Source organism: Eschscholzia californica, unplaced genomic scaffold (genome assembly GCF_041429995.1).
Source record: "Eschscholzia californica isolate CP2 unplaced genomic scaffold, dmEscCali1.0.p SCAF_2, whole genome shotgun sequence".
Classification (NCBI taxonomy): Eukaryota; Viridiplantae; Streptophyta; class Magnoliopsida; order Ranunculales; family Papaveraceae; genus Eschscholzia; species Eschscholzia californica.
The window spans coordinates 18,191,518-18,215,118 of record NW_028238309.1 but is presented as its reverse complement, the minus strand read 5'-3'; the positions used below and the strand labels follow the sequence as shown (position 1 = coordinate 18,215,118).

Genomic DNA, 23,601 nt, shown 5'->3' with positions numbered 1-23,601 from the left:
TAGATGTCAGTCCAAGATTGAAAAGAAAACCACTAAGATACAAGAGGAGATGTGTGTGTTTTTTTTTTTGTGCACTCCAAGTAAAGCTTTTGGTGCAACGGACATTTCTACTGGTTAAGCATTGTAAGAAAATTAACAAGTAATCTAAAATGTCTTAGTGTCTGAAACAAAATGTTTATAATTAAGTTGAGCTTCTTTGCCAAGGCAGAACCAACATTTTCAGTTAACTGGCGCAAGTTTAAAGTTAAAGTAAATCAAACATATAGATATTATGCAAATGTGTACGTATTTTGCAGATTATTATACATATATGTACAAATTTATATAATTTTCTATAATAAAGTAGATAGTAGTTTGAAGAATGACATAGAGAGCGAGAAAAAAAAGGGTAATGGGATTCGCCAACAAAGAACTAGTCCGTTTCTGCAAACGAGTCTCGTCTTCTCCCAGAGGAAGATGAAATAAAAGAGAGGTCAGACACGAAGACAAAATATGTGAGAGGGGCAAAATACCAAATCTCTCGTTTTCCCTCATAATAATTCTTTATCTTTTGTAATATTAAAAATAAATAAAGGTAAAATTCATATCAAAATAAGATGTAGTCACTAACAAAAGAAGAAAAAGAATAACAGATATTTTTTATTTAAGGAACTATTTTAGAAGCTAGACAAAATATAGGGATTGTTTCAGCAACTTGGTCAAAACAAGATGGCAAGACGAAATTAGTTCCGTAGGTTAAAGAAGAAAAAAAACATGTTGGACAAGTTACTGAACCACTAAGCTGCAACGACCTTTCTGTAATGTTTTTACATGAAAAATTATGAATTCCATCCTGAGGATTGCTTACTAGGTTCTGTGGTTTAGCCGGATGCTCTAATAGTTTGTATTGGCTTCCCCAATAAAGATGCATGGAGATATTGGCAGATGTTTGAAATTACAAAGAACGATTTTCGCATTCTTAATATGTGTGTTCTTCCTTTTCATTTTTCGAAATGATTTACGACTAAACTTTAATTTAGGTAATTGCATATGTGGTTTGTGATAATAATGATACAAAGCTTTACTTTGACAGTGAAAATTGCTTTTTGCATGTTACTTTCGGCGATTATATATTTATCGTAAGAAGAAATTTGGTTATAGAAATTTTAGGCTAGTCTTGTATAGTTTCAAATTCTGGCTCTGCCCTTGGACGGAGCTACATGGAGACTAACCCTACCTACAACCACGCTTAGTTTTTCTGAATATCTATGTAGAAGGTAGTGGTTGTCAAAGAAAGTTGATGGCTCAGTTAGTCTTGTCTCTGGATGTGTGCGTCCTAAGTACAAGTGTGAATCCCCCCATCCGCATTTTTCCTTTCTTTACCTTTTTTCTTCTCTTTGTTAGGTCATGCTAAGAGAGAAGTCTTAAGGGGATTTTGTAAATATTAAAGGCACCTTTCTCAAATAAAGAATAATCAAAAAGAGAACATAAATAAATAAAATAATGAAAGTCTATTTTGTTTCTAACCCAATCCTCTTTCACTTCATCTACAAAATCTATCTTGAGTTCAAGTCATTATTCCACTTTTTTCTTTTACAGGCTAGCAGGCCTAGGTTTGGATCCTGACTCCGCCCTTGACGAAGATGAAGATGGAGCTGGAATTACAGTCTTCGACTCCACTGATGAAGCATTTGTAGATCTACCCACAACCCAAATATTACAATCATTATCAATCTTCTTCCTATTATCAATGGGTCGGCAGCAATTGGTACAGATGTTAGAGCAACTCCAACCACAACCTGTCTTAGGCAAGAAAAACCACTTTTCACCCAAAATTTTCAGCCTGAGCTCAGGCCCAAAAATTTGGCTCCAACCTCAGCCTCTCTTGAGACCTAAAGTTTGAATTTGAAATTTCTCAATTTACTTAATAAGTTCGATTAAACAACATTGATTACAACTAATAATCGATTAAAAATTTAAATTTACTTAAATACGACTAAACAACAATAGAAAAATTTAAATCTAGCTAGAAGGATTCTTGGGTACCGTAGTTTACCGGATAAATAAGCGTCATACGCTGCCTTAAGCATTTGTAAACCATCTTCGTCGAGAGACCTAACGTCAATCATCATTAAGTCGCCCATATTTTCGGTTCATGTGTTTTATACTTGATTGTAGAGTCTCTTGTTTAACTCGTATAGCATCTTGTTGAACCCGTATAGCAGTTTGTTAAACCTATATAGCTTCTTTCATTATTGTTGCTCTCCGTTTGGATTATTCGTCTATTTTTTCCCAACATCTCTCCATCGTAGGTATTGAAGAACTGACTTCTTACTACAAAAAAAAACGTATTAGCTACGGTTTTATACTGTCACTAATAGAGGTCCTGACGTTGATGAACCCATCGGTACAAGCGGCATCGAAAATATTTTTAACGACGGTTTCTACGCGTCGTCGCTGATGTTTTAAACATTTGCGATGGCTTTCTAATTAAATATTGTCGTTACAGTTCCAATATTGTCAACGTATTTCCTGTAATTCAAACATCAGCGACGGTAAAAACCGTTAGTAAATACTTATTACCGACATGTTACATACCGTTTCTAATAATATTATTTACTTAGTACTACTTAGTTCGAATCGAGCGATTCACCTGAATAACTTGTGAAATCAAGATTTAATTGATCTAATCCTCTATTGCAACACCAGATTGAGTTAATTATAATGATTGAAACTTTATGCGTTTGTATAATTTATTTACTTTTTGTGTTTTAGTACTTGCACGTTGTGAACCTTGTTATGCAGGATATACATAGAGTTCTGAGAGGATAAGGAAGATTTTGCATGAAGATTTAGGGCCATCAAGTAGTAGACACTAAAGCATGCCCTCTTTCTATGTTTCGCATCTTTGAATACAATTTAAATGTTTTTTCTTTTCAAGTGTTGACATTTTGAGATATGTTTGTGTTGACATTTTGAGATATGTTTGTGTTAATCTTCATCTGGTTCAATGGATGTGAATCATTATTGTTTTTTGTGTGTTTGAAGGAATTATCTTGCGGGTTATGCATTCTGCTGGTTAAAAAAAATAGGGGTGGTATTGGAAAATAGATTTAAAACATTAGCGACGACAGGAAACGCAAGAAGACTAATGAATTTATCCTAAAAAAACACTTGGAAACATGTAAATCTATGCCCACATGATATAAATCAGAGTTAAAATTTTGGATGAAATGTTATGAACATTAAACGCATACATAATTCATAAGAAAAATGTAGATTACGAAATTCATTGGCTTTAATTAATAAGATAAAAAAATCATTCATTATTAAGTCATCAATTCGTCGAGTATATACTAATAGAACCAATTATGGTTATTCCATTGCTAGGGAGGTCAAGTTGTCCCTTCTTGCTGGTGTTGGTCCCAATCAAATGGTTACTATCTTAATTGCAAGGATATAATTTTGTATCTATTGATCAAGTTGCACAATTTCTTAAGAAGTCTTACTGCAAAAGAGATAAAAATATAAAGAAATTCTTAAGACAATGTAATCTATACTTTACTATTGAAGAAGAGATAAACAGTACCAACATGATGTTATGATAGGTTTCGAGTTCTAACTTATGAATTTCTGTTGCACATGCATCTTCTGATGGAAAGAGACATTCTTTTCATATTCCGAACCGCATACAAACTCAGTATCACTAACATAACCATCACGTTTGTGACTAAGACTGACTACAGAACGATAAAGCAACCTATATGGACTATCCCAGTGATAAGATCAATTTTTTTTTACCATTTTTTTCTAAAAGTTGTCTCATCTCTCTTTTCCTAACTTTTGTGGCAACATAAATTGATCATGAATAAATGACTCTCAAACTTATCTTTAATTGCAAAGATTACACCTCCCAAGCTTATCTTTACGTGTTGAGAATACAAAACTATTTGTGTCTATCAAGAACGAGTTATACCCTTGTTTTTATATCATTCGAATATGTAAAAGACTAATTATTTTTACTGATACTACAGTCAGTACAACTCATAGGTTAGTAACAGTCGAGTTAGTTGAGAATGTAGCTATGATATATAAGTCACTCACTTGAACGTCATACCAAGATTTTCGGATAATCTACAACTGTTTATTATAACTAAAAGTACCCCCACAAAGAAATTTTTCTGGGTCAACACTGATTGTTTGCAACCCATATATTACGAATGGAACTTTAGGCTTCTGGATTTCCTGAGCACAAACTATTTCGCAAGAGTTGTGACCTTTTTTCATCCACGGTGTTACGGGGAAATCAAGAAATTTTTTTGGGTGCAAAATTTTGGGTGGGAACAAAAATAATTAATAACTTTTTGTTTCCCTCAAACACCCAAACCCTTGTATTTTTTAGCTTCTTCTTCCTTTCCCACAACCACCAATAACTCTGACGACCTTCACTCAAATTCCGGCGATACCTCCAGCATCTCTGGCGACACTTTTCTTCTCTTATCTTCCCTTTTTTCTCCTCTCTTTCTTTATCTTGTCTATATCTCCGACAAGGGGTTCCCCTTCGCTGGAGAAGAGATTTGGTTTTGAAACCAGACGAGCTCCGACGAATGGAATAAACTCCTGTAACACCTCAAGTCCCAGTTTCCACGTCGGCCGCCATGAAAATCAAGATATAGAGCATCCCGCCACGGAATCATAACATAATAAACATGAAAGTCAAATAAAAGGCAAAACAATGTATTATGGAGCTCATAAGAAATCACAAGTCAAACTAATGAAGAACAGATTAAATAATAATCTTTGGAGTATCCGATTACATCAATGACAAATGAGTCAGAAAGGAAATACTACGAATCGGAGAAAAGAAATCCAAACAACTACCTAATCTCGAAAGGAAAAGCTACGAAAGAAACTCTGAGTTGACGAACTAAGATCAAACTGGTCGAAATCCCCGGTCTCTATCACCTGGAAAAAATAGTAGGCTGGGTGAGAACCCAGCTAGTAGATTTCCAATTACGTAAGGTCTAAATAGACCAATTCAACAACAAAACCAAGTTTCGAACAAAAGAAAGACAATAACATAGTCTATTATGTTATACCTTTCGTGTCAACACCACTAAAACTGTTACACAGTTGAAGAGATTCAAACAATACAACTTCCCTTTTGAAGGGGTATAACCAATTTTGAGGTCCACGAGATAGCTTCGCTTAACATCCGTGTTTGTATCGACTTAAACCTCTCAATAAATCACAGATACCTCCCAAAAAGAGGATTCGTGCAACACGAGCACTTTACATATGAGCAGGAGGCGAGCCAACCTCTAGTTGGTAAATTACTTCTCAAACTAGAAGTATGTGGTCCACAAGAATGAACTTGTGTTTTTATCGATCATCCTGTCGAGCCAACCATCGATTACTTATGGATTACAACCGTCAATCCATATTAGAACTCAAGCCCCTAGTCCACTGGGTTGTCCAATATCACATTGACAAACTCGTGTTTGCATCGACCCACACGTCGAGCCAACCAGTCTTAGTTCAATCCATTAACGGAATTCAAGATCATGGTCCACCAAGTTATCCAATATCACATCAATAACTAGTGTTTGCAATCGACCCACTTTGCAATCGACCCACATATCGAGCCAACTATTCTTGGTTCCGACTAGCCTATGCTTCCTAGGTTACCAACCTAAAGCAATATATCACACACAACTATTGGTAGCACTTATGCTCCGATATCACACATATAATCTCATACAATCAAACGAGTCTGATAAGTATTGGTTATAATATCACTATAACCTATTACGATGAGTTTACTTTCATAAGTATGTCAAGAGATGCAAAATACTACATCTAATTTATCTCAAACATCAATTATCAACACCAATCACATAAACACAAATAATCATTAGCGTCTAGGATGCTGTCCGGGTGTATTTGTACTATATTTATATAACCCTAATAGTGTATGTTGTTGTTTGGATATCTATATACTCCATTAATATAACTATAATGGTCTAGGGTTATACTATTGTTGTTGGAACTAGTTTAAAAACATGGTATATGTATATTGTATCAATAATTATTTCTAAGTTGATGATAACCTAGCAACAATTGATAGTTTAAAGCTATTATAGTTCTAACTATTCAAAACTAGGTTTAAAATTGAAGAGGGCTATGTAAACTGATGGGACATGAGAATGTCTCATCTGAATCTCTTAACTCGGGTTAGTTAGTCCAGTTCGAGCGGTTACTCTGATGATTTGGTTGATTTTCTTTCTCAGGTCTCGGTTACGGAGTTCGATGCGAAAACATGTGATAAAGACATACTTGAGGGGCATTTTAGTCATTTTAATGACAAGGGTATTCTGGTCAATATTAGTGCTCATGTGAAAGTAGAGTCCAAGACGAGCTCATAGCCGAAAACGGATGTGAAATCGGAGTCCGAATGAGGAGATTATAGCAAGTCAAAGATGTGGTCAAAGTCAATAGGTCAAAGCCTAAGATGGACACGTGTACAGGGCAGCTTCAGTGTGGGTTAGCTTCTGTCACAAGGCCGGTGCATTTCGGAATTTCGAGGGTCTTTGATATCATGTAACCTGACGCAATATACTACCATCAATCTGAATGCATCTAGCGGCTGGAATCGGTTGCTGTCACATGGCTTTATATGGACTTCCGTTGCAACGAGGTATAATGCTGCTTGATACACCGAATCATCTCTAATACAACTATGACCCACACAATTACACGTTGACTAAGCAATAACCACCTCCTTCCTTTACTCTTATTCCTGTTTAAGAATTTCAAGTGTAAACAGTAGAGAGAGTGTGTGTGTGTGAAAGGCAATGGGTGGCTGAAGATCTTTTCGAAAATGGAAGTTTCGGGTAAGGGTAGCTGGAGATTGTGTTTAACATGGAAAGATAGAACCGGCTAAACTTAAAAGGAAACCGAGACAGACGTGGATCAGAGATTGAGATGTTTTGATGAGATTAAAGGAAAGATATATAAACATAGAAGGAATTGAAGCTGCTGGGGGATTTTCTTTTCAGAGATAGAAGGTAACCGAGAGAAGGAGATGGAATGATTTCAGAAGATAATCGAGATAGAGAGAGAAACTGGTTCTCTCGGCTGGGAATAAAAGGGGGAGGATTCAGCTTATCCATCATCTCTGGACGGCAAAAGAAAGAGAAAAAAAAAGTTAGAGAGAGAGAGAAGAGGATACTCGGCCATTAACAACTAAAACCGAGGTAGTGAAAGAGAGGAACTTTGGAGCTTTTCTTCTCTGTTTCTTCTTATTCTTTATGATTCTTATCTTTGTGAGAGAGAGAAGATCAGATTGAAAGAGTTGAAGAGAGAGAAAACTATTGATTTGTAGAGAGAGAGATTGAATTAATATTATAAAACTCCATTAAAATCTCTTTTTCTTCTTCTTTCTTTTCTGTTTCGGTCAGAGAGAGAAAGAGATAGTTATATTATTTTTATAGAGAGAGAAATACAAAGTTTAGAGAGAGAAAGAAAGAGAAAACAGTAGAGAGAGAAAATTCAAGTAAGGAAAATAACTTTCCCACAGAGAAGTATTTTTCGAGAAGACGAGAAAACAATTTTCCCTTAGGGTCTGTTTGGCTGCACAGAGTAAAATTTCGCGAAATAAGGTGTTTTCTTCTCCAATTCTTTTCCTTTCTTTTTATGTTATTCTTTTCCTTCTTTTTAATCATTATTATGCTCTCATCCATCATGAGTAACTAACTTTCCCGATCCAGGGTTAAGGTTAAGCTTTAGTTTTATGTGATTTTCTGACTTAATCTCTTTTAAGTGCTTAAATACTTTGATTTCTTCGCGTATATTTTACGATAACCCCTTTCATTAGTTATACTTATGTTTGATGGTTCATATTTAGGCTTTAGGTCATTAATGTATCATGCTTACGTTTGATATCTAATAGTTAGAGTACCCGTGATTTTATGTACCGAAATTGAAAGTTTTAAAGTGTCCTGAAAAGTAAAGATCATCCGAGGTTGGTTATTCTTCCTTGAGTTATAAAAGAAGAAGATCCAAATTGCATAAGTCAGATGTCATATTTGCTAAAGTGGATCCTGAAACCCTAGATTCTCCCTTCTCATAGGTTCCCTTTATCTGAATATCAACTTTAGTATTATTTAATTTTTAATTGCTATTTATCTTTTTATTATTTGAAAAAAAATATTACCAATCAAACCACTATTTTGAAGACATAATAGTTTTAAGATTAGAATTGAAATTTGACTTAGTCTCTGAGGAACGAACCGGTCTTACCGGAATTTTACAACTTGACACCCGTGCACTTGCGGGTGTAGACCTATTTAGGAAACTTTCTAGGCCCATCAAGTTTTTGGCGCCGCTGCCGGGGACTAAGTTTGAATTTGTCTTATCTTATTTCTATATTTGGAAAGTTTTATTTTTGGTAAGTTTTTATTTTTGGACACTTTGACTTGCTTTTCCATTTTTGGTGTGTAGAACGCTAAGGAGCGAAGGAAAAGGCGCAACAAGGAGAGGAGCTCAAGAAGGAAAATTTACATTTTATTTTTAGTGTTTTTTATTTTTGGTGAGAGAGAGACTTTTCGACTTTCTAGTTTTTATTTTTGGTATTAAAGTTTTGACCCTAAATTGGAGGGCTTTATAAATTGTAACCGAAAACCAAAACGAAGCCTCGGGTTCGAACACTCACGGGAGAGTGGCCCGGGTCGTCTGCAAGGGTCATCGCCCGTCTTGAACGGGAGGTAATTTCTTTAATCACCCACGAAGCCCCTGTCAGTGGGTAATTGTATGTTTTGTGTGCCTAATTGCTTGATCGAATTGTTTAGTATAAGCATTCTAGTAAGGGCAATAACCCAATTGAAAGATAGGAGACGGATTTCATCACCGTTCTCTTGCCCAAATAGGTAACAACATTCACGATCCTAAACCTCACCTAAAATTAAAATTTGATTTAGACATCAGCCCCTAAGGTGACGAGCTCATAGGATCTTTGGAACAATTCAGGGACTTGATTTTTATTTGGGCATTCCTAAAGGGAAAGTTCACTCAACTCTTTATAAGGTCGCCTCGAGAAGAGGAAACGTTACCAGGTTGGACGGCTATCACAACGTTTATCGTTGGTCGTCTCCAAGAGTTGTTTGATCGTAGTACTTGGACGGAGTAACCCTCATAAACATTATAGTTCAAGCTTTGTAACGAAGTAGGAGCTGTCTAGATTTTTAAGGGAAATCTGACCAACTTGTCTTTCGTCTAGATTTTGTTTAGGTTGCTTGGTGGAGTCAGACTGATTGTGTTTGCTTTCCTCTAGGGTCTTCGTAGTGATTCCTCGGTTTTCGATTTAAAAAAAAAAAAAAAAGTTTTGTTGAGAATATCCTTGGTCATTGGGCTCTAGTTTATGCCCGATAGATATCGTGATAAGAGAGGTCGTTTCATCAGTAGAGAAACACATTTAAGTAATCTTTTAGCGAATCTCCCTTTGAGTGACACTATGGGTGAAAATCCAGACCAAGCCAGGGGCGCAAACCCACCTATGACACTCAGGGATTACATGAATCCAACTAGAAAAAGTCAACCATCAAGCATAAGGTTACCCCACTCCACGACTCACTTCGAGTTGAAGCCGAGCATTATTCAAATGCTCCCTACCTTCCGTGGGGTTGAGAACGAGAACCCCTACCACCATGTTAGGGATTTTGAAGAAATCTGTGGGACTATGAATCTCCCCAATATGCCTGATGAAATTTTGAGACTTAGGTTGTTCCCTTTCTCTTTAAAAGAGAAAGCAAAATCTTGGTTGTATGCCTTACAACCTCATTCCATTACTAAATGGGAAGAATTAAGCAATTTGTTCCTTCTGAAATTCTTCCCTAAACACAAAACTATCACTTTAAGGCAAAGTCTTAACAGTTTTGTGCAACAAGAAGGAGAGTCTCTCTATAACTATCTTGAGAGGTTCAAAGAACTTGAACTGCAGTGTCCACATCATGGTTTTGAAAAAATGAGACTAGTCCAGATTCTTTATGATGGACTAAATTATTCAACTACATCCATGGTAGAGTCATTCTGTAATGGCGGGTTTATCGGTAAGAGTGCTGATGATTGCATGGCCTTTTTAGAAGAATTAGCTGAGAAATCCCACCAATGGGAAACTTCTAGAGGACCTCCTACTAGGACAAATATTACTCCAAATAAAGGTGGCATCTATAGAGTTGATGAGTCAGAACTTAAACTCGCCACCATGGGTAGAAGAATAGAAGCCCTAGAGCTTGGTCAGCCTAAAGCATTCAGGGAGGATCCCACTCACATCATGAGTGTTGTAAATGAATCCACCTCTTATCCGTGCTCCGTCTGTGGAGACCCTTCTCATACAGGGAACAAGTGTACCTTGTTATTTGGTTATGATGAAAAAGAACAGGCCAATTTTCTTTATCAAACCTCTAGGCCAGACAATCGTCAGAAGTATGACCCTTATTCCAACACGTACAATCCAGGTTGGAGAAATCATCCCAATTTCTCTTGGTACAAGGGTCAAAACCAGAGTCAACCTAGCAGTTCAATAAACCCTCCTGAGTTTAATGCCTCTAGGAATCCCTATACTCAGCCTAGTGCACAATATCCTCCAGAGAACAAGAACTCTCTAGAGGAGGCCTTCATAAAACTAGCTAATAGCCAAGTAGAGACCAACCAATCCTTGAATAGTCTGAAAATCCAGGTAGGTCAACTTTCAGAAGCCCTTAGCCAGAGGGAAAAGGGTATGTTTCCTAGTCAAACTGAGCAAAACCCAAAAGGTACACTAGGTAAACAACCAATGGATCAGGCCAATGCAGTAACCACCCTTAGAAGTGGTAGGGTAATTGAGAATAAGGTAGGAGTTCCCGAAGATAGTGAACTAAACTCTGATCAACCCACCTTACCAACTAGTGTCCCTAGTAAAGAGCCTGAGAAGGCTCCTGAGTCTGAGGAACCACCTGTAGTGCCTGAGCCTTACATTCCTAGAGCCCCGTATCCTCAGCGTCTCGTAGAGCCAAAGAAAAAGTCTCAGTTCAAGGAGATAATGGAAATATTTAAACAAGTCAACATTAATATTCCATTACTAGATGCAATTAAACAGATCCCAGCTTACGCTAAGTTCCTTAAGGACCTATGTACTAGAAAGCGTAAGATGAATGTGCATAAGAAGGTCTTCTTGACTCAACAAGTGAGTTCTATCATCCAGCAAAACCTCCCACCTAAGTACAAAGATCCAGGAAGCCCTACATTACCTTGCACTATAGGGGACCATAAGATCGAACGAGCTTTGTTAGATCTAGGTGCCAGTGTCAACCTTCTTTCTTACTCTGTGTACTTACAATTAGGTTTAGGAGAAATAAAACCTACTTCTGTAGTTCTTCAGTTGGCAGATCGGTCTGTCAAGCGACCACGTGGCATAGTAGAGGATGTTTTGATAAAAGTTGGTGAGTTTATCTTTCCTGTAGATTTCATCATCTTAGATACTGAACCTATTCATGATACCCAGAGTCAAATCCCTGTCATTTTAGGTCGACCATTTTTAGCTACATCAAATGTTGTCATATACTGTAGAAATGGTCTTTTAAGATTGTCATTTGGAAATATGACGGTGGAGATGAATATTTTTAATGCGGGACTCCATCCGGATGACATAGATGAGTTTAGTGGGTTGAACTTGGTAGAGTTATTAGTTCAAGATGGATTACCAACGACTCAGTCGAGAGATCCCTTAGAAACTCTATTAGCCCTTTTGAGCTTAGATGAGGAGGCTATTATTAATGAGTTAGATAACATATCGGAGTCTACCTCATTATTGGTGTCTGAGTCGATTAGTTTGCCAGCCTTAGAGTCACCACTTCCATCGTATGAGTCAATTGTTAGTCCTGACGAAACTTTGGAGCCCCTTCTAGAGGAGGGAGAAGTCGAGGTCATGTCAAATTCGATATCAACACCTCGTTTTATCGATAATCTTATTGATAAACACGAAAGTCTTTCCAGAAACGAAGATGATGAGTCATGGGTGCTCAATCTATTAAATGAGAGTGATGACTCGTTCGACTTGGATGAAGATCCAGAATTCTTCAAGGACCCTGATTACATCATGATAAAAGAGATCACATAAGGTTGATCTGAACCAATTTTTAGGGAATTTGAGTCAGTAAGTCGGGTTATTCCTTTGGAAGTACCCAACATACCTGTTTTGGAAACCGCTAGTCTAAGTATAGACGTCTTTGATAGTCCTCAAGATCCTTTTGCATCGTGTCCATCGGGAGCATGTTGGGAAGTTTGTGCAATCTCTCACTTGGTTTCTCCGTACTACATAGATCCTTTCTATCAGGACTATAGTTTTTCTAGTCCATTGCCAAACTTAACGACTTTATGGACGTCTAAGTTTGGGGATTCTTACCTGATCGCTATAGTCTCACTGGTACTGCAACATTTTTACACAAGTGTGAGACTATCATGCACTAATCACTTCGTGTCTTGGGTAGATCCTCAGATGTTTCGCCTATTGGTTTATGGAGATGTTACTTAAGGATTGTTGAATCATCTGTATCGTCTGGCTGAAGACGTTAAACTTAGCGCTTTCTGGGAGGCAACCCATGCATAGGACCTTGGAACCAGGTAATATCTTTCCCTCATCCTGTTATTTTTGCATAGTCTTCAGAACATTGAGGACAATGTTCGGTTTAAGTTTGGGGATAGGGGATTGAATTTTTAGTCCTTATTTCAAAAATTCAAAAGGGTTCAAAATTTTTAATTTTTGGATTGAAAATGTGAGTTTAGTTGTTTTTGCTTGTTAATAGTTATAGAGTCTAGTTTGTCGGACTATCCGTTTGCTAAAGTTTTTTCCATGAATTTCGAGTCTTGAAGTTGTCTGTGCACTAGCCATGTGAGTGTTAGATAGGTGAAGAGTAGAATTTTCTGAGAGAACTTAATCGATCATTAGTGGAGACTTAACCTATGTGAGATTCTGAGCCTTTCTTGTTCTTTTGAGTGATCTCTTCTGTGATAACTCCGAGTAGAATGAAGAGTTATTCAACCTCGCAATATTCATTAGAGCTCAGTTGATCTCTTGAGTTCAAATTTTACAACCACTAGGGATGTCATCAGGAAGTAAACCCTTCTCTTGTAGTCTGAGAAACTTGAAAGCAATGTCAACTAGAGGAAAATAGATCTCATCCATCATTTAGAATAAGACATGAAGCAAAGAGGAGAAAATTATACCCAAGGAAATTGTTGAGAAAGTAAGATGTGTATTTTGAGTTGTATTACCAAAAAAAAAAAAAAAAAAAAAAAAAAAAAAAGAAAAAGAAAAAGAAGAAAAAAAAAATGTTTATGTAGTTTTGTTTAAGTGTTTATCACTTGAAGTAGTTTTTGAAGATTTGAAGACGTCGAGTTCTCAAGAGTTCTAGTGACATCATCATTAACCTCTAGGAAGCATTGTTAGATAGTTGATCAGGTGAGAAGAGTTGGTTAGCTTCCCCATTCCGTATTAGTGGTTGTTTCCTTCTTTGAGATCAGTCGTTTACCAAAAATTTAGTCCATCTTTTGTAATGTGTTGAGTTTTTCTTCATGCTCATACTCGCACATTGAGTGAAACATTTCTGAGTGACTTTAATTTTTGAGTGTATGACCGTGAGGCAGCAGTCGAGGCGAAATGTATTGAGAAGGTAATCAAGGTCTTGTCTGTTCTGAACCGAAACGATGCTCATATTGGCTAGTCATGTGCACTTTGGGTCTTGATTACTAGTGAAAAGATTTTTAGCATTTGTATGGTTTGAGTGACTCGGATTTCATTTCTATTAACTTTCGAAAACTTACCGGATAAACATTTTTAGTCCACATCATATTTAGACCCTTCTGCATTTTTGATATTTGAATTTTGTGGGTATATTCACTGCAAACCCTCACGAGACGAAACTCGTCCTCTAGGGCAACCTAGAGGTTTAACGGCTTATTGCACGTGCTAAGTGCAATCGTGATTCCCTACGAAAGTGGTGAGATGGGTTTAGTTTTATTTTTGCTCGAGGACTAGCAAAATCTAAGTTTGGGGATGTTTGATGGGACATGAGAATGTCTCATCTGAATCTCTTAACTCGGGTTAGTTAGTCCAGTTCGAGCGGTTACTCTGATGATTTGGTTGATTTTCTTTCTCAGGTCTCGGTTACGGAGTTCGATGCGAAAACATGTGATAAAGACATACTTGAGGGGCATTTTAGTCATTTTAATGACAAGGGTATTCTGGTCAATATTAGTTCTCATGTGAAAGTAGAGTCCAAGACGAGCTCATAGCCGAAAACGGATGTGAAATCGGAGTCCGAATGAGGAGATTATAGCAAGATAAAGATGTGGTCAAAGTCAATAGGTCAAAGCCTAAGATGGACACGTGTACAGAGCAGCTTGAGTGTGGGTTAGCTTCTGTCACAAGGCCGGTGCATTTCGGAATTTCGAGGGTCTTTGATATCATGTAACCTGACGCAATATACTACCATCAATCGGAATGCATCTAGCGGCTAGAATCGGTTGCTGTCACATGGCTTTATATGGACTTCCGTTGCAACGAGGTATAATGCTGCTTGATACACCGAATCATCTCTAATACAACTATGACCCACACAATTACACGTTGACTAAGCAATAACCACCTCCTTCCTTTACTATTATTCCTGTTTAAGAATTTCAAGTGTAAACAGTAGAGAGAGTGTGTGTGTGTGAAAGGCAATGGGTGGCTGAAGATCTTTTCGAAAATGGAAGTTTCGGGTAAGGGTAGCTGGAGATTGTGTTTAACATGGAAAGATAGAACCGGCTAAACTTAAAAGGAAACCGAGACAGACGTGGATCAGAGATTGAGATGTTTTGATGAGATTAAAGGAAAGATATATAAACATAGAAGGAATTGAAGCTGCTGGGGGATTTTCTTTTCACAGATAAAAGATAACCGAGAGAAGGAGATGGAATGATTTCAGAAGATAATCGAGATATAGAGAGAGAAACTGGTTCTCTCGGCTGGGAATAAAAGGGGGAGGATTCAGCTTATCCATCATCTCTGGACGGAAAAAGAAAGAGAAAAAAAAGAGTTAGAGAGAGAGAGAATAGGATATTCGGCCATTAACAACTAAAACCGAGGTAGTCAGAGAGAGGAACTTTGGAGCTTTTCTTCTCTGTTTCTTCTTATTCTTTATGATTCTTATCTTTGTGAGAGAGAGAAGATCAGATTGAAAGAGTTGAAGAGAGAGAAAGCTATTGATTTGTAGAGAGAGAGATTGAATTAATATTATAAAACTCCATTAAAATCTCTTTTTCTTCTTCTTTCTTTTCTGTTTCGGTCAGAGAGAGAAAGAGATAGTTATATTATTTTTATAGAGAGAGAAATACAAAGTTTAGAGAGAGAAAGAAAGAGAAAACAGTAGAGAGAGAGAAAATTCAAGTAAAGAAAATAACTTTCCCACAGAGAAGTATTTTCTGAGAAGACGAGAAAACAATTTTCCCTTAGGGTCTGTTTGGCTGCACAGAGTAAAATTTCGCGAAATAAGGTGTTTTCTTCTCCAATTATTTTCCTTTCTTTTTATGTTATTCTTTTCCTTCTTTTTAATCATTATTATGCTCTCATCCATCATGAGTAACTAACTTTCCCGATCCAGGGTTAAGGTTAAGCTTTAGTTTTATGTGATTTTCTGACTTAATCTCTTTTAAGTGCTTAAATACTTTGATTTCTTCGCGTATATTTTACGATAACCCCTTTCATTAGTTATACTTATGTTTGATGGTTCATATTTAGGCTTTAGGTCTTTAATGTATCATGCTTACGTTTGATATCTAATAGTTAGAGTACCCGTGATTTTATGTACCGAAATTGAAAGTTTTAAAGTAAGTGTCCTGAAAAGTAAAGATCATCCGAGGTTGGTTATTCTTCCTTGAGTTATAAAAGAAGAAGATCCAAATTGCATAAGTCAGATGTCATATTTGCTAAAGTGGATCCTGAAACCCTAGATTCTCCCTTCTCATAGGTTCCCTTTATCTGAATATCAACTTTAGTATTATTTAATTTTTAATTGCTATTTATCTTTTTATTATTTGAAAAAAAATATTACCAATCAAACCACTATTTTGAAGACATAATAGTTTTAAGATTAGAATTGAAATTTGACTTAGTCTCTGAGGAACGAACCGGTCTTACCGGAATTTTACAACTTGACACCCGTGCACTTGCGGGTGTAGACCTATTTAGGAAACTTTCTAGGCCCATCATAAACCCTAGGGAAGAAGAAACCTACCTGATTTGTAGCACCAAGAAGAAGAAACCCAAACCCTTTAGTATCCCTTTGAAGGTCCCTCACTTTCTCACACTTCTTCTCTCTAGGCTTGTGTTTGATAGGAAATAAGGGAAAGAAAAAAATAAAGAGAAAATGTTTCTTCGAGAAACATTCTCTCTAGAAAAACGATTCTTCAAAAAGCCTTTCCCCAATTTCCACCGTTTGGTTGGTTGCATGAAAATCTGGTTACCGTCAATACCCCATCTTCGTTACTTAGTTTGAATCAGCTGATTTCGAGAAGTGTATAGCTCATCTTCATACACCATCAACACCACCATAGGTGTCATAAAACCCCGCAAGAAATTGTAAAAAAAAAAATTTAAGATTACACAGATGATGAAAGGTCATTGCTTATTTGAAATTTACAGTAACTTAGAAATCTTGATTGAAGCAATATAGAAGAGGGCATGTTATAATGGAGAGAAGATGAAGGAGATAATGGTTTTGCAGCTAGTGATGAAGAAATACAATTCAATTTTGATGTCTCTCTGATTTCAGCAGTTGAGAAAATAGCTACTGATTGAACCATCATAATTGCCTTATTCACAACAACCATCATAATCTCTATTTCCTTTGTCTAGTGATTGTTTCTTCAAATTACCTTATTCACAACAACCATCATAATCTCTATTTCCTTTGTCCAGTGATTGGTTCTTCGAATTGTCTTATTCAAACAACCATCATAATCATCCATACTATGTCATTTTCTCAGATTCCACAACTCATTTTATTGTGTTCATGTTATTGGCAAATTTATTAAACTGATCTTACAATTCATATAAGGAAATTGACAAGTATATAGAGATATAGGGGAGATAACCAACTCGGAAATGAGATCCACATGCTAGGAAGAAAAGAAAGGAAGAGACAGAAAGAGTAAGGTGATTTCGGTGAAGAGGATTGCTAGCTTAACCTACCAGATAGCAATTCGAAACCTTGTTCCTGATGAAGATCAAAAGTTATGAAAGAGATCTTCCATTGATTTTCTTCTTTAAATTTGTTTGTTCTTTTAGTGATTTTTATACACGGTAACATCCTACTCCATTCAAACTCTCTCTCCCATTGAAAAGAGTTTTAGAGAGAGAAAGTAACATCACTATTTAATTTCGTCCTTAAAATACAAGCAAAAATAATAGTTGCATCAAAGTACACCAAATCACTGTTTTAGGAGAAAAGCTTCAATTTCTAGGATTAAAGTTAGTAGAGAGAGAGAGAGGAGGAGAGAGTGATTTACAGTGAGAGAAGAAGAGATATTGACACAAAGTAGAAGACCGAGAGTTTTGTTGAGAGATTCCCTCCCGGAGAAACATATTCTCATGGGGCAGGTGGGTAAAAGTTTACCTTAAATTTAGAAAAAATTGAGAAAATATGGTCACGTGAGCCAAAACTTTTCTTACTCTAAAATGCCTGTCAAACAGGTAGAAAATTTTAATATTGTAGAAATTATTTCTATTTTCCCCAAAAAATGGTCCTCGAACATAGCCTAGAAGTCACTTTCTCTCTCTAGGTTGTATTCCCTTCTTTAATTCACGGTTGCAGAAGTAAAGAAAGGAAAAGAAAGAAAAGAAGGCCGAAAAGAATGAGGTAGGTTTAGGGGGTTAATTATATGGCCTCCCGCTATTAGTGGTAGCACTCTAAAGCCAGGGTGCTACATCTCCTTTGCCGAAGATAAAGATGAGAGAGAGTAGGACAGAGAGAAGAGAGAGAAAGGGAAGAGAGAGAGAGGAATAATAGAGAAGGGAAAAGAAGTAAAAATGCCGCCTGTCGTCGTCATTTTAGGTTTTTTTTTGGGGTTTCCACCTTTTCCCCAAAAATTTCTTTCTTCACCACAACACCCACAAATAGCTTATTGGAAATAAATTAGGGTTATTTCCTTAATGGCCCCCAACTTTGTGACCAGCTTCCCGCTTGGCCCCCTACTTTACGAGAAATACCCATATGGCCCCCCTTCCGTTATAACACCGTTATTCTATCTCATTTTCTCTCTCTGCCACATCATCTCGCCTCGCCCCGTCGTCATCTTCTCCGGCAGGGTCGCCGGCCGGCCAAATTCCGGCCGGCGACCCCGCCGGAGAAGATGATGACGGGGCGAGGTGAGATGATGTGGCAGAGAGAAAATGTGATAGAGGAGAGAGAGTAACGGTGTTATAACGGAAGGGGGCCATATGGATATTTCTCGTAAAGTAGCGGGCCAGGCGGGAAGCTGGTCACAAAGTTGGGGGCCATTAGGGAAATAACCCAATAAATTATTACTCACAAGTTTTTTGGATAATCCTCACTTATTTGATTAACATAATAATATCCAATACGTACGATTCATAGGTTTATTTTGATCTAAATTCGTAATAAAAATAAAAGCATATAAAATAACTAAAATTAACTTAAATTATATTGGGATTTCAGGTTCTCATATTAAAAATGAACAAAGAACACTAGGCAAGATCACATGACCTAAAGCTTCTCACTTTACTGATATATATTTTATTAGACCCACAAATTTAATACGGTATAAGAGTTAGGATAACCGCCCGCCTCAATAGATTGCACTCTTAGAGTGGTAAAACCTAATTCATAAAGAATGAAGTGATCAATCAGAAACACCAAATTCTGCAAATCTCAGTTGTAACAATACCTTATTTGAGAACCCTCAATCACTAAGAAATTTTCATTTATGAGCAGGGAAATTGAAATACAAATTTAGTTCCCAATGCAATGAAAGACGCATATTTTTAGATGCAGTATTAAACATCTTACAGTAATATGCTAAGTAAGGGCTGAATATCCCCCAATTTGAAGAAAATCTACTGTAATTTATTGATACAAACTGAACTGTGACCATTTCTTTTCTGGGTTTTTCCTTCCCAGGTTTGGAAGTGTGAAGACGATAACCCGAAATTACAGGTTATTAGAACCAATCATTTTAAGCCTGGCTGGGACATTATCTGAGTTTCTGATGGAGAATGACTACGGATGTTTGAGAAATAAACCAGAGAAAGAATTTCAATCTGGGAAGAGAGTTTTTACCAGAAGGTAAAGAAATGGTGTGACTAAATTGAATGTCATCCTCGGATTTCCTTGTTATTTTGAATGAAAAAGATCGAAATTTGAAACTTAAGTTTTTATTGAACCTCCGTACCGTTGCATGGCAACAACTGGTTCGTTGCATCGCGAACATCTGAATGATGGGGTGGCAGCACATCGTGTTCTCAAGCAGTAATAACAGTACCTGTTTCAACAAGTTATATCATGTCACAAAACTGCCGAAGGTAATCAAATAAAAAAAAAGATATAGCCATAGAAACTAAAGAAAATAGATGCACTCATATATGATAAAGGGTAAGCAAGAAAGGAAAAAATGCAGAAATTTGAGGTAAAACCGTTAAATGGGCACTGGTATATCCTGTAAAAGGCCATGGTAAGCCCACCAAAGTAAAAAATTGTTGCGCATTTAATTCATGTTAAACTAGATCTAAAGCCTACCTCACTAGCTGAACATACATATCTACTGTGCAAGTAATTGTATATGTACACATGTATATGTTAAGATATGACTAGTTGGTGAGAAAAAGAAGTAGATAGAAAATCAAATACAAGTCAGCAATTAGATGTTGTATTTCTCATACCTCACCAAATACCACACTACAGGAATTCCAGATTTGGTCGTGTCCCTACCTTTCTCATCACTACAATTCTCTCGCGAAGGTTGTGTAAGGTAAAATGGTGTCACAGTAAATAACCATGACAAGATTTTAAAGTTTGGCTCAAGGATATATGAATAAGAACGTAGGAAGTACTTATTGACTAGAGTGGACACACCTTTTAACAAACGCTTATTTCAAAATGCACAAATCAGTATTAGATAGAACATTAATGCAGGTTAGAAGGTAAGGGAGTGAAGTGTGACATACCTATGCTGACAAGGCAAAGCAAGGAAGGGAATAGCTGGATTTGCCTGGCAAATGGGGCAAGCACTCAAATCTTCAACAGAACCAGAAGTTTTGTCCTTAGAGAATGGACGAAGAAGTCTTCTCATTGACGATGAGTTGAGAAGCGGAAGAAGCAACAACAGCATCTCCTGCACATCGATGTTTACGAATAAGTTTCAGATTCTATTCCTTTTGGAATAGTTCGAATGTACTTATAAGAAATTGAGACAATTGGAAGAGCTAGTGTTTCAAAACAAAACTAGTTGGTATATGAGATTTTAGTTGAAACTTATTTTGTGTCTGACTCAAATGGACCAAAATCAGCCTGCATACGAACAATTCGGACACACATTGTCATAAAAACAAACAATTTGGAATATGACTCCAGTCAATTCACATCTCAAGTCAAATTTTATGTCTGAATTTGAAAGGATAAAAAAAGATACCAACAGGTGTTCCAAAATGATTGTATAATTGAAGTTGAAGCCAAAACTACTTAATCAGAAAATAATACCCACCGAAAATTCATTCCAGACCAATTGTCTATTCATGTACTCAAAGCTAACAGCTCGGTTCATGTTAGGGCTTCCATATACAAGCCTTGCTTTAAGAGCTCTTTCAACAATACTCCTATACCTGCAGTTGCAGAATCACAATTACAAACAAAATATCAATCATGATAATTATCATTGAGGAATTTATTAGTCAAGAAAATGAGTTTCAGTTGAAAATCGAATTTAATAGGAAACAACACAATGGCTGCATGGACCTTCACCAGTTTGCTGCAAACTGAGTAGGATGATAACATAAAACACATGACATGCAAACTGGTAAACAATCACAGTGTCACGTATTAAATAACATCATTTTTGCACCATTCAGTACATATATATATATATATACACAACAGAACCTTGAACCAAGATATGCATCGTTTGGCGAAGACAACCTCACCTCAAGACAGTTTATTTATTGCTTTTCAACATTGATAACTAACAAATTGAAAAGTAACTAAATCTTATCCATACTATATATGGATCAGAGACAGACAGTAAGACAAATCTATGATCCTAACTACTATTCTACTCAGGAAGATGAACTATGAAAGTATCCAAGTTATATATGGATCAAAGAAAGATGCTAAGTCAAATCTATGATCCCACATACTAACGTACTCGGGAATACTTGCATGAACTATAAAATTATCGAAAATATAACATGGTAGGAGAAGCATTTGCTGAAACATTACCATCCTGTGTAAAGAAATATCAGGAGGTTTCCAAAGGAAGCTGCTCTGTAGAATCCCTCAAGACGTCGTATCAATCCCCATGTTCGGCGTGCCAATGACCTCTGACGAAAATGAAATGACAAATCAGAGTCCATTCCCTACCATATAATGATGGACTTGGATTTAGTTAGATGTGGAGAGATGAGTAATACCTGATCCGAGTCACCCCATGTACGGAAAGCAGAAAATGATTGTAAACGAGCCCACAAATACTGACCACCGACATTGGCAAGACAGTACCATATCTTCTGAGAAACAGTTAGTCCAGGTCCTTCAAGTCCCGTTCTTACTAAATAGAAAGATAGCCATAATATTCAAATTTGAAACCAAACTAAAATAAATTATGAAATCCACACAATAAGATGCAAAATTGGTGCGAAGATAAAGAATGTGAATAGAGTCTTAACATAACCGTTATAGCCATTTCCGAAACCCGACCTATAGAGCAATACCTAATCCGAGTTTATAACTATGACATGACTACATATTACTTTGTGAGCATCAATAGACACTTACCTTCCTTTCCTCTGATACTCATAGAACGCTCATCTCTATATCGAAGATTCATCAGGGCATTTCCAGGAGTAGGCTTATCTACCCATATCGAGAATCGCCAAATTAGGAACTCAAGAAAAGCATCAAGCTCTGGTTCATATTGAAATAAGAACCCTGGCTAATCCCAACAAAAGAAAATGAAGCACAAGTAAATATCAACAACCAAAATGAAGTACACCTAAAATTTAACATCTGGGGTTATGAAAAAAACACCTTTATCAAATTAAAAACTGTAACCAATTGTTCTTTCAACATGCCAGAAATTTCCACGTCCAGTCTAGCTGCATCAACCTGATTAACTCTAGATATCGGAATCGGGATAGGCGGCTGTTTACAAAACAGAAACCCTAACTTTATTACGGAATTTGAAATGGGTAAACGAACTACAAAACGAAGACACCATAATTGAATCAAATATAAAACAGAAATGAATGAAAAAGAAAAACAAGGGTTTCTCTAGATTAACAATGACAAAAAGTAAGAGGAAGAAACCTGAGAAGAACCCACAACAGACTGCCACTGAGGAAGTAATCTTTGGTGGGAATTAACCCAAGCATCCTGTGAGGGAAGATCTGAGGTGGATAAAGAAGAAGATGATGAAGCTAGGGTTAGGTTATTTTCATTCATCAGTTCTTGTGAAGAGAAGATGAGAGAGAGAGAGAATTGATGAGAGAGAAGATTCTGGTAATCCCTGCTGAGCTCTGCTGGTGTTGTTGCTAATAGTATCAGAGATAATCTTTTTTTTCTTTTTAGCGGTAAAAAGGGGAAAAAGAAAAAGAGTTGGAACGGTTCCTTCTAGCAAAGAAAATGTATGGCTTTGGGGAGGTTAGGACTATCAACCACCCTCCTTTATTAGGGCACCCCACTTGATTTATAGCTTGACATTAATTGATTTCCTTGCTTGTTTGTTTTTTGGTAAAAAGATAAGCATATATAACTAAGGGAAATAAGATTATGATTACAACCCATACTAAGTAGGGGGCAGTATTACAGACCAAGTTCTATTACAAATATATTCATCGAACTTGGTGTCAGAAAGGGGTGCGGTACGAGTGTATTACACACCAAGTTCTATTACGAATATATTCATCAACTTGGTGTTAGAAAGGGCAATTTAGATGTTTTTTCCTAGGATAATAATGCAAATTTTCTAATGTTACATAGTGCTTTTTAGATTGAGGCGCATTTTTTAAAAATTCTCATCTCAACTCTCTTTTTGTCGTTGCTTTTTCATTCTCCTTCTCGCTCGAGGAGGAGACCTCCCCTATCAATTAAGTTAGATTATCGAGAAGAAGAAAAACAAATGAAGAAATGGAAGAAAGAAAAATTCATAACATTCTATAAAAGACCTTTGAAATCTTTAAATATAAAGGATAAACGCTTGATTTAGTATCTCATCTACATAATGGTACTTTCTTTAATTATCCATCAAGAGGAATGCTTCACGATTTAGACCAAAGAGTGATGTCAAACTCGTCATAGGCAAACGAAAATTGTGATTCCC

At 36.6% G+C, this 23,601-nt stretch overlaps 2 protein-coding genes across 2 annotated transcripts; one reads left to right on the top strand and one right to left on the bottom strand.

Annotated features, from left to right (window-relative positions):
* Nucleotides 1–10,309: 10,309 nt before the first annotated feature.
* Nucleotides 10,310–12,133, top strand: LOC147556636 (uncharacterized). The gene is made up of 3 exons (XM_086658668.1): nucleotides 10,310–10,956; nucleotides 10,999–11,530; nucleotides 11,729–12,133. Exons 1-3 carry the CDS (start codon nucleotides 10,310–10,312, stop codon nucleotides 12,131–12,133), a joined length of 1,584 nt encoding a protein of 527 aa, XP_086514794.1.
* Nucleotides 12,134–18,964: 6,831 nt separating this feature from the next.
* On the bottom strand, nucleotides 18,965–23,004 carry TED3 (Pex2/Pex12 N-terminal domain-containing protein / zinc finger (C3HC4-type RING finger) family protein). The gene is made up of 8 exons (XM_086657561.1): nucleotides 22,590–23,004; nucleotides 22,311–22,424; nucleotides 22,059–22,215; nucleotides 21,695–21,831; nucleotides 21,504–21,604; nucleotides 20,773–20,890; nucleotides 20,237–20,403; nucleotides 18,965–19,554 (listed from the first exon to the last, which is right to left on the bottom strand). The coding sequence occupies exons 1-8, from the start codon at nucleotides 22,722–22,724 to the stop codon at nucleotides 19,440–19,442; spliced, it is 1,044 nt and encodes a 347-aa protein (XP_086513687.1). The 5' UTR covers nucleotides 22,725–23,004; the 3' UTR covers nucleotides 18,965–19,439.
* Between the last annotated feature and the right edge of the window lie 597 nt (nucleotides 23,005–23,601).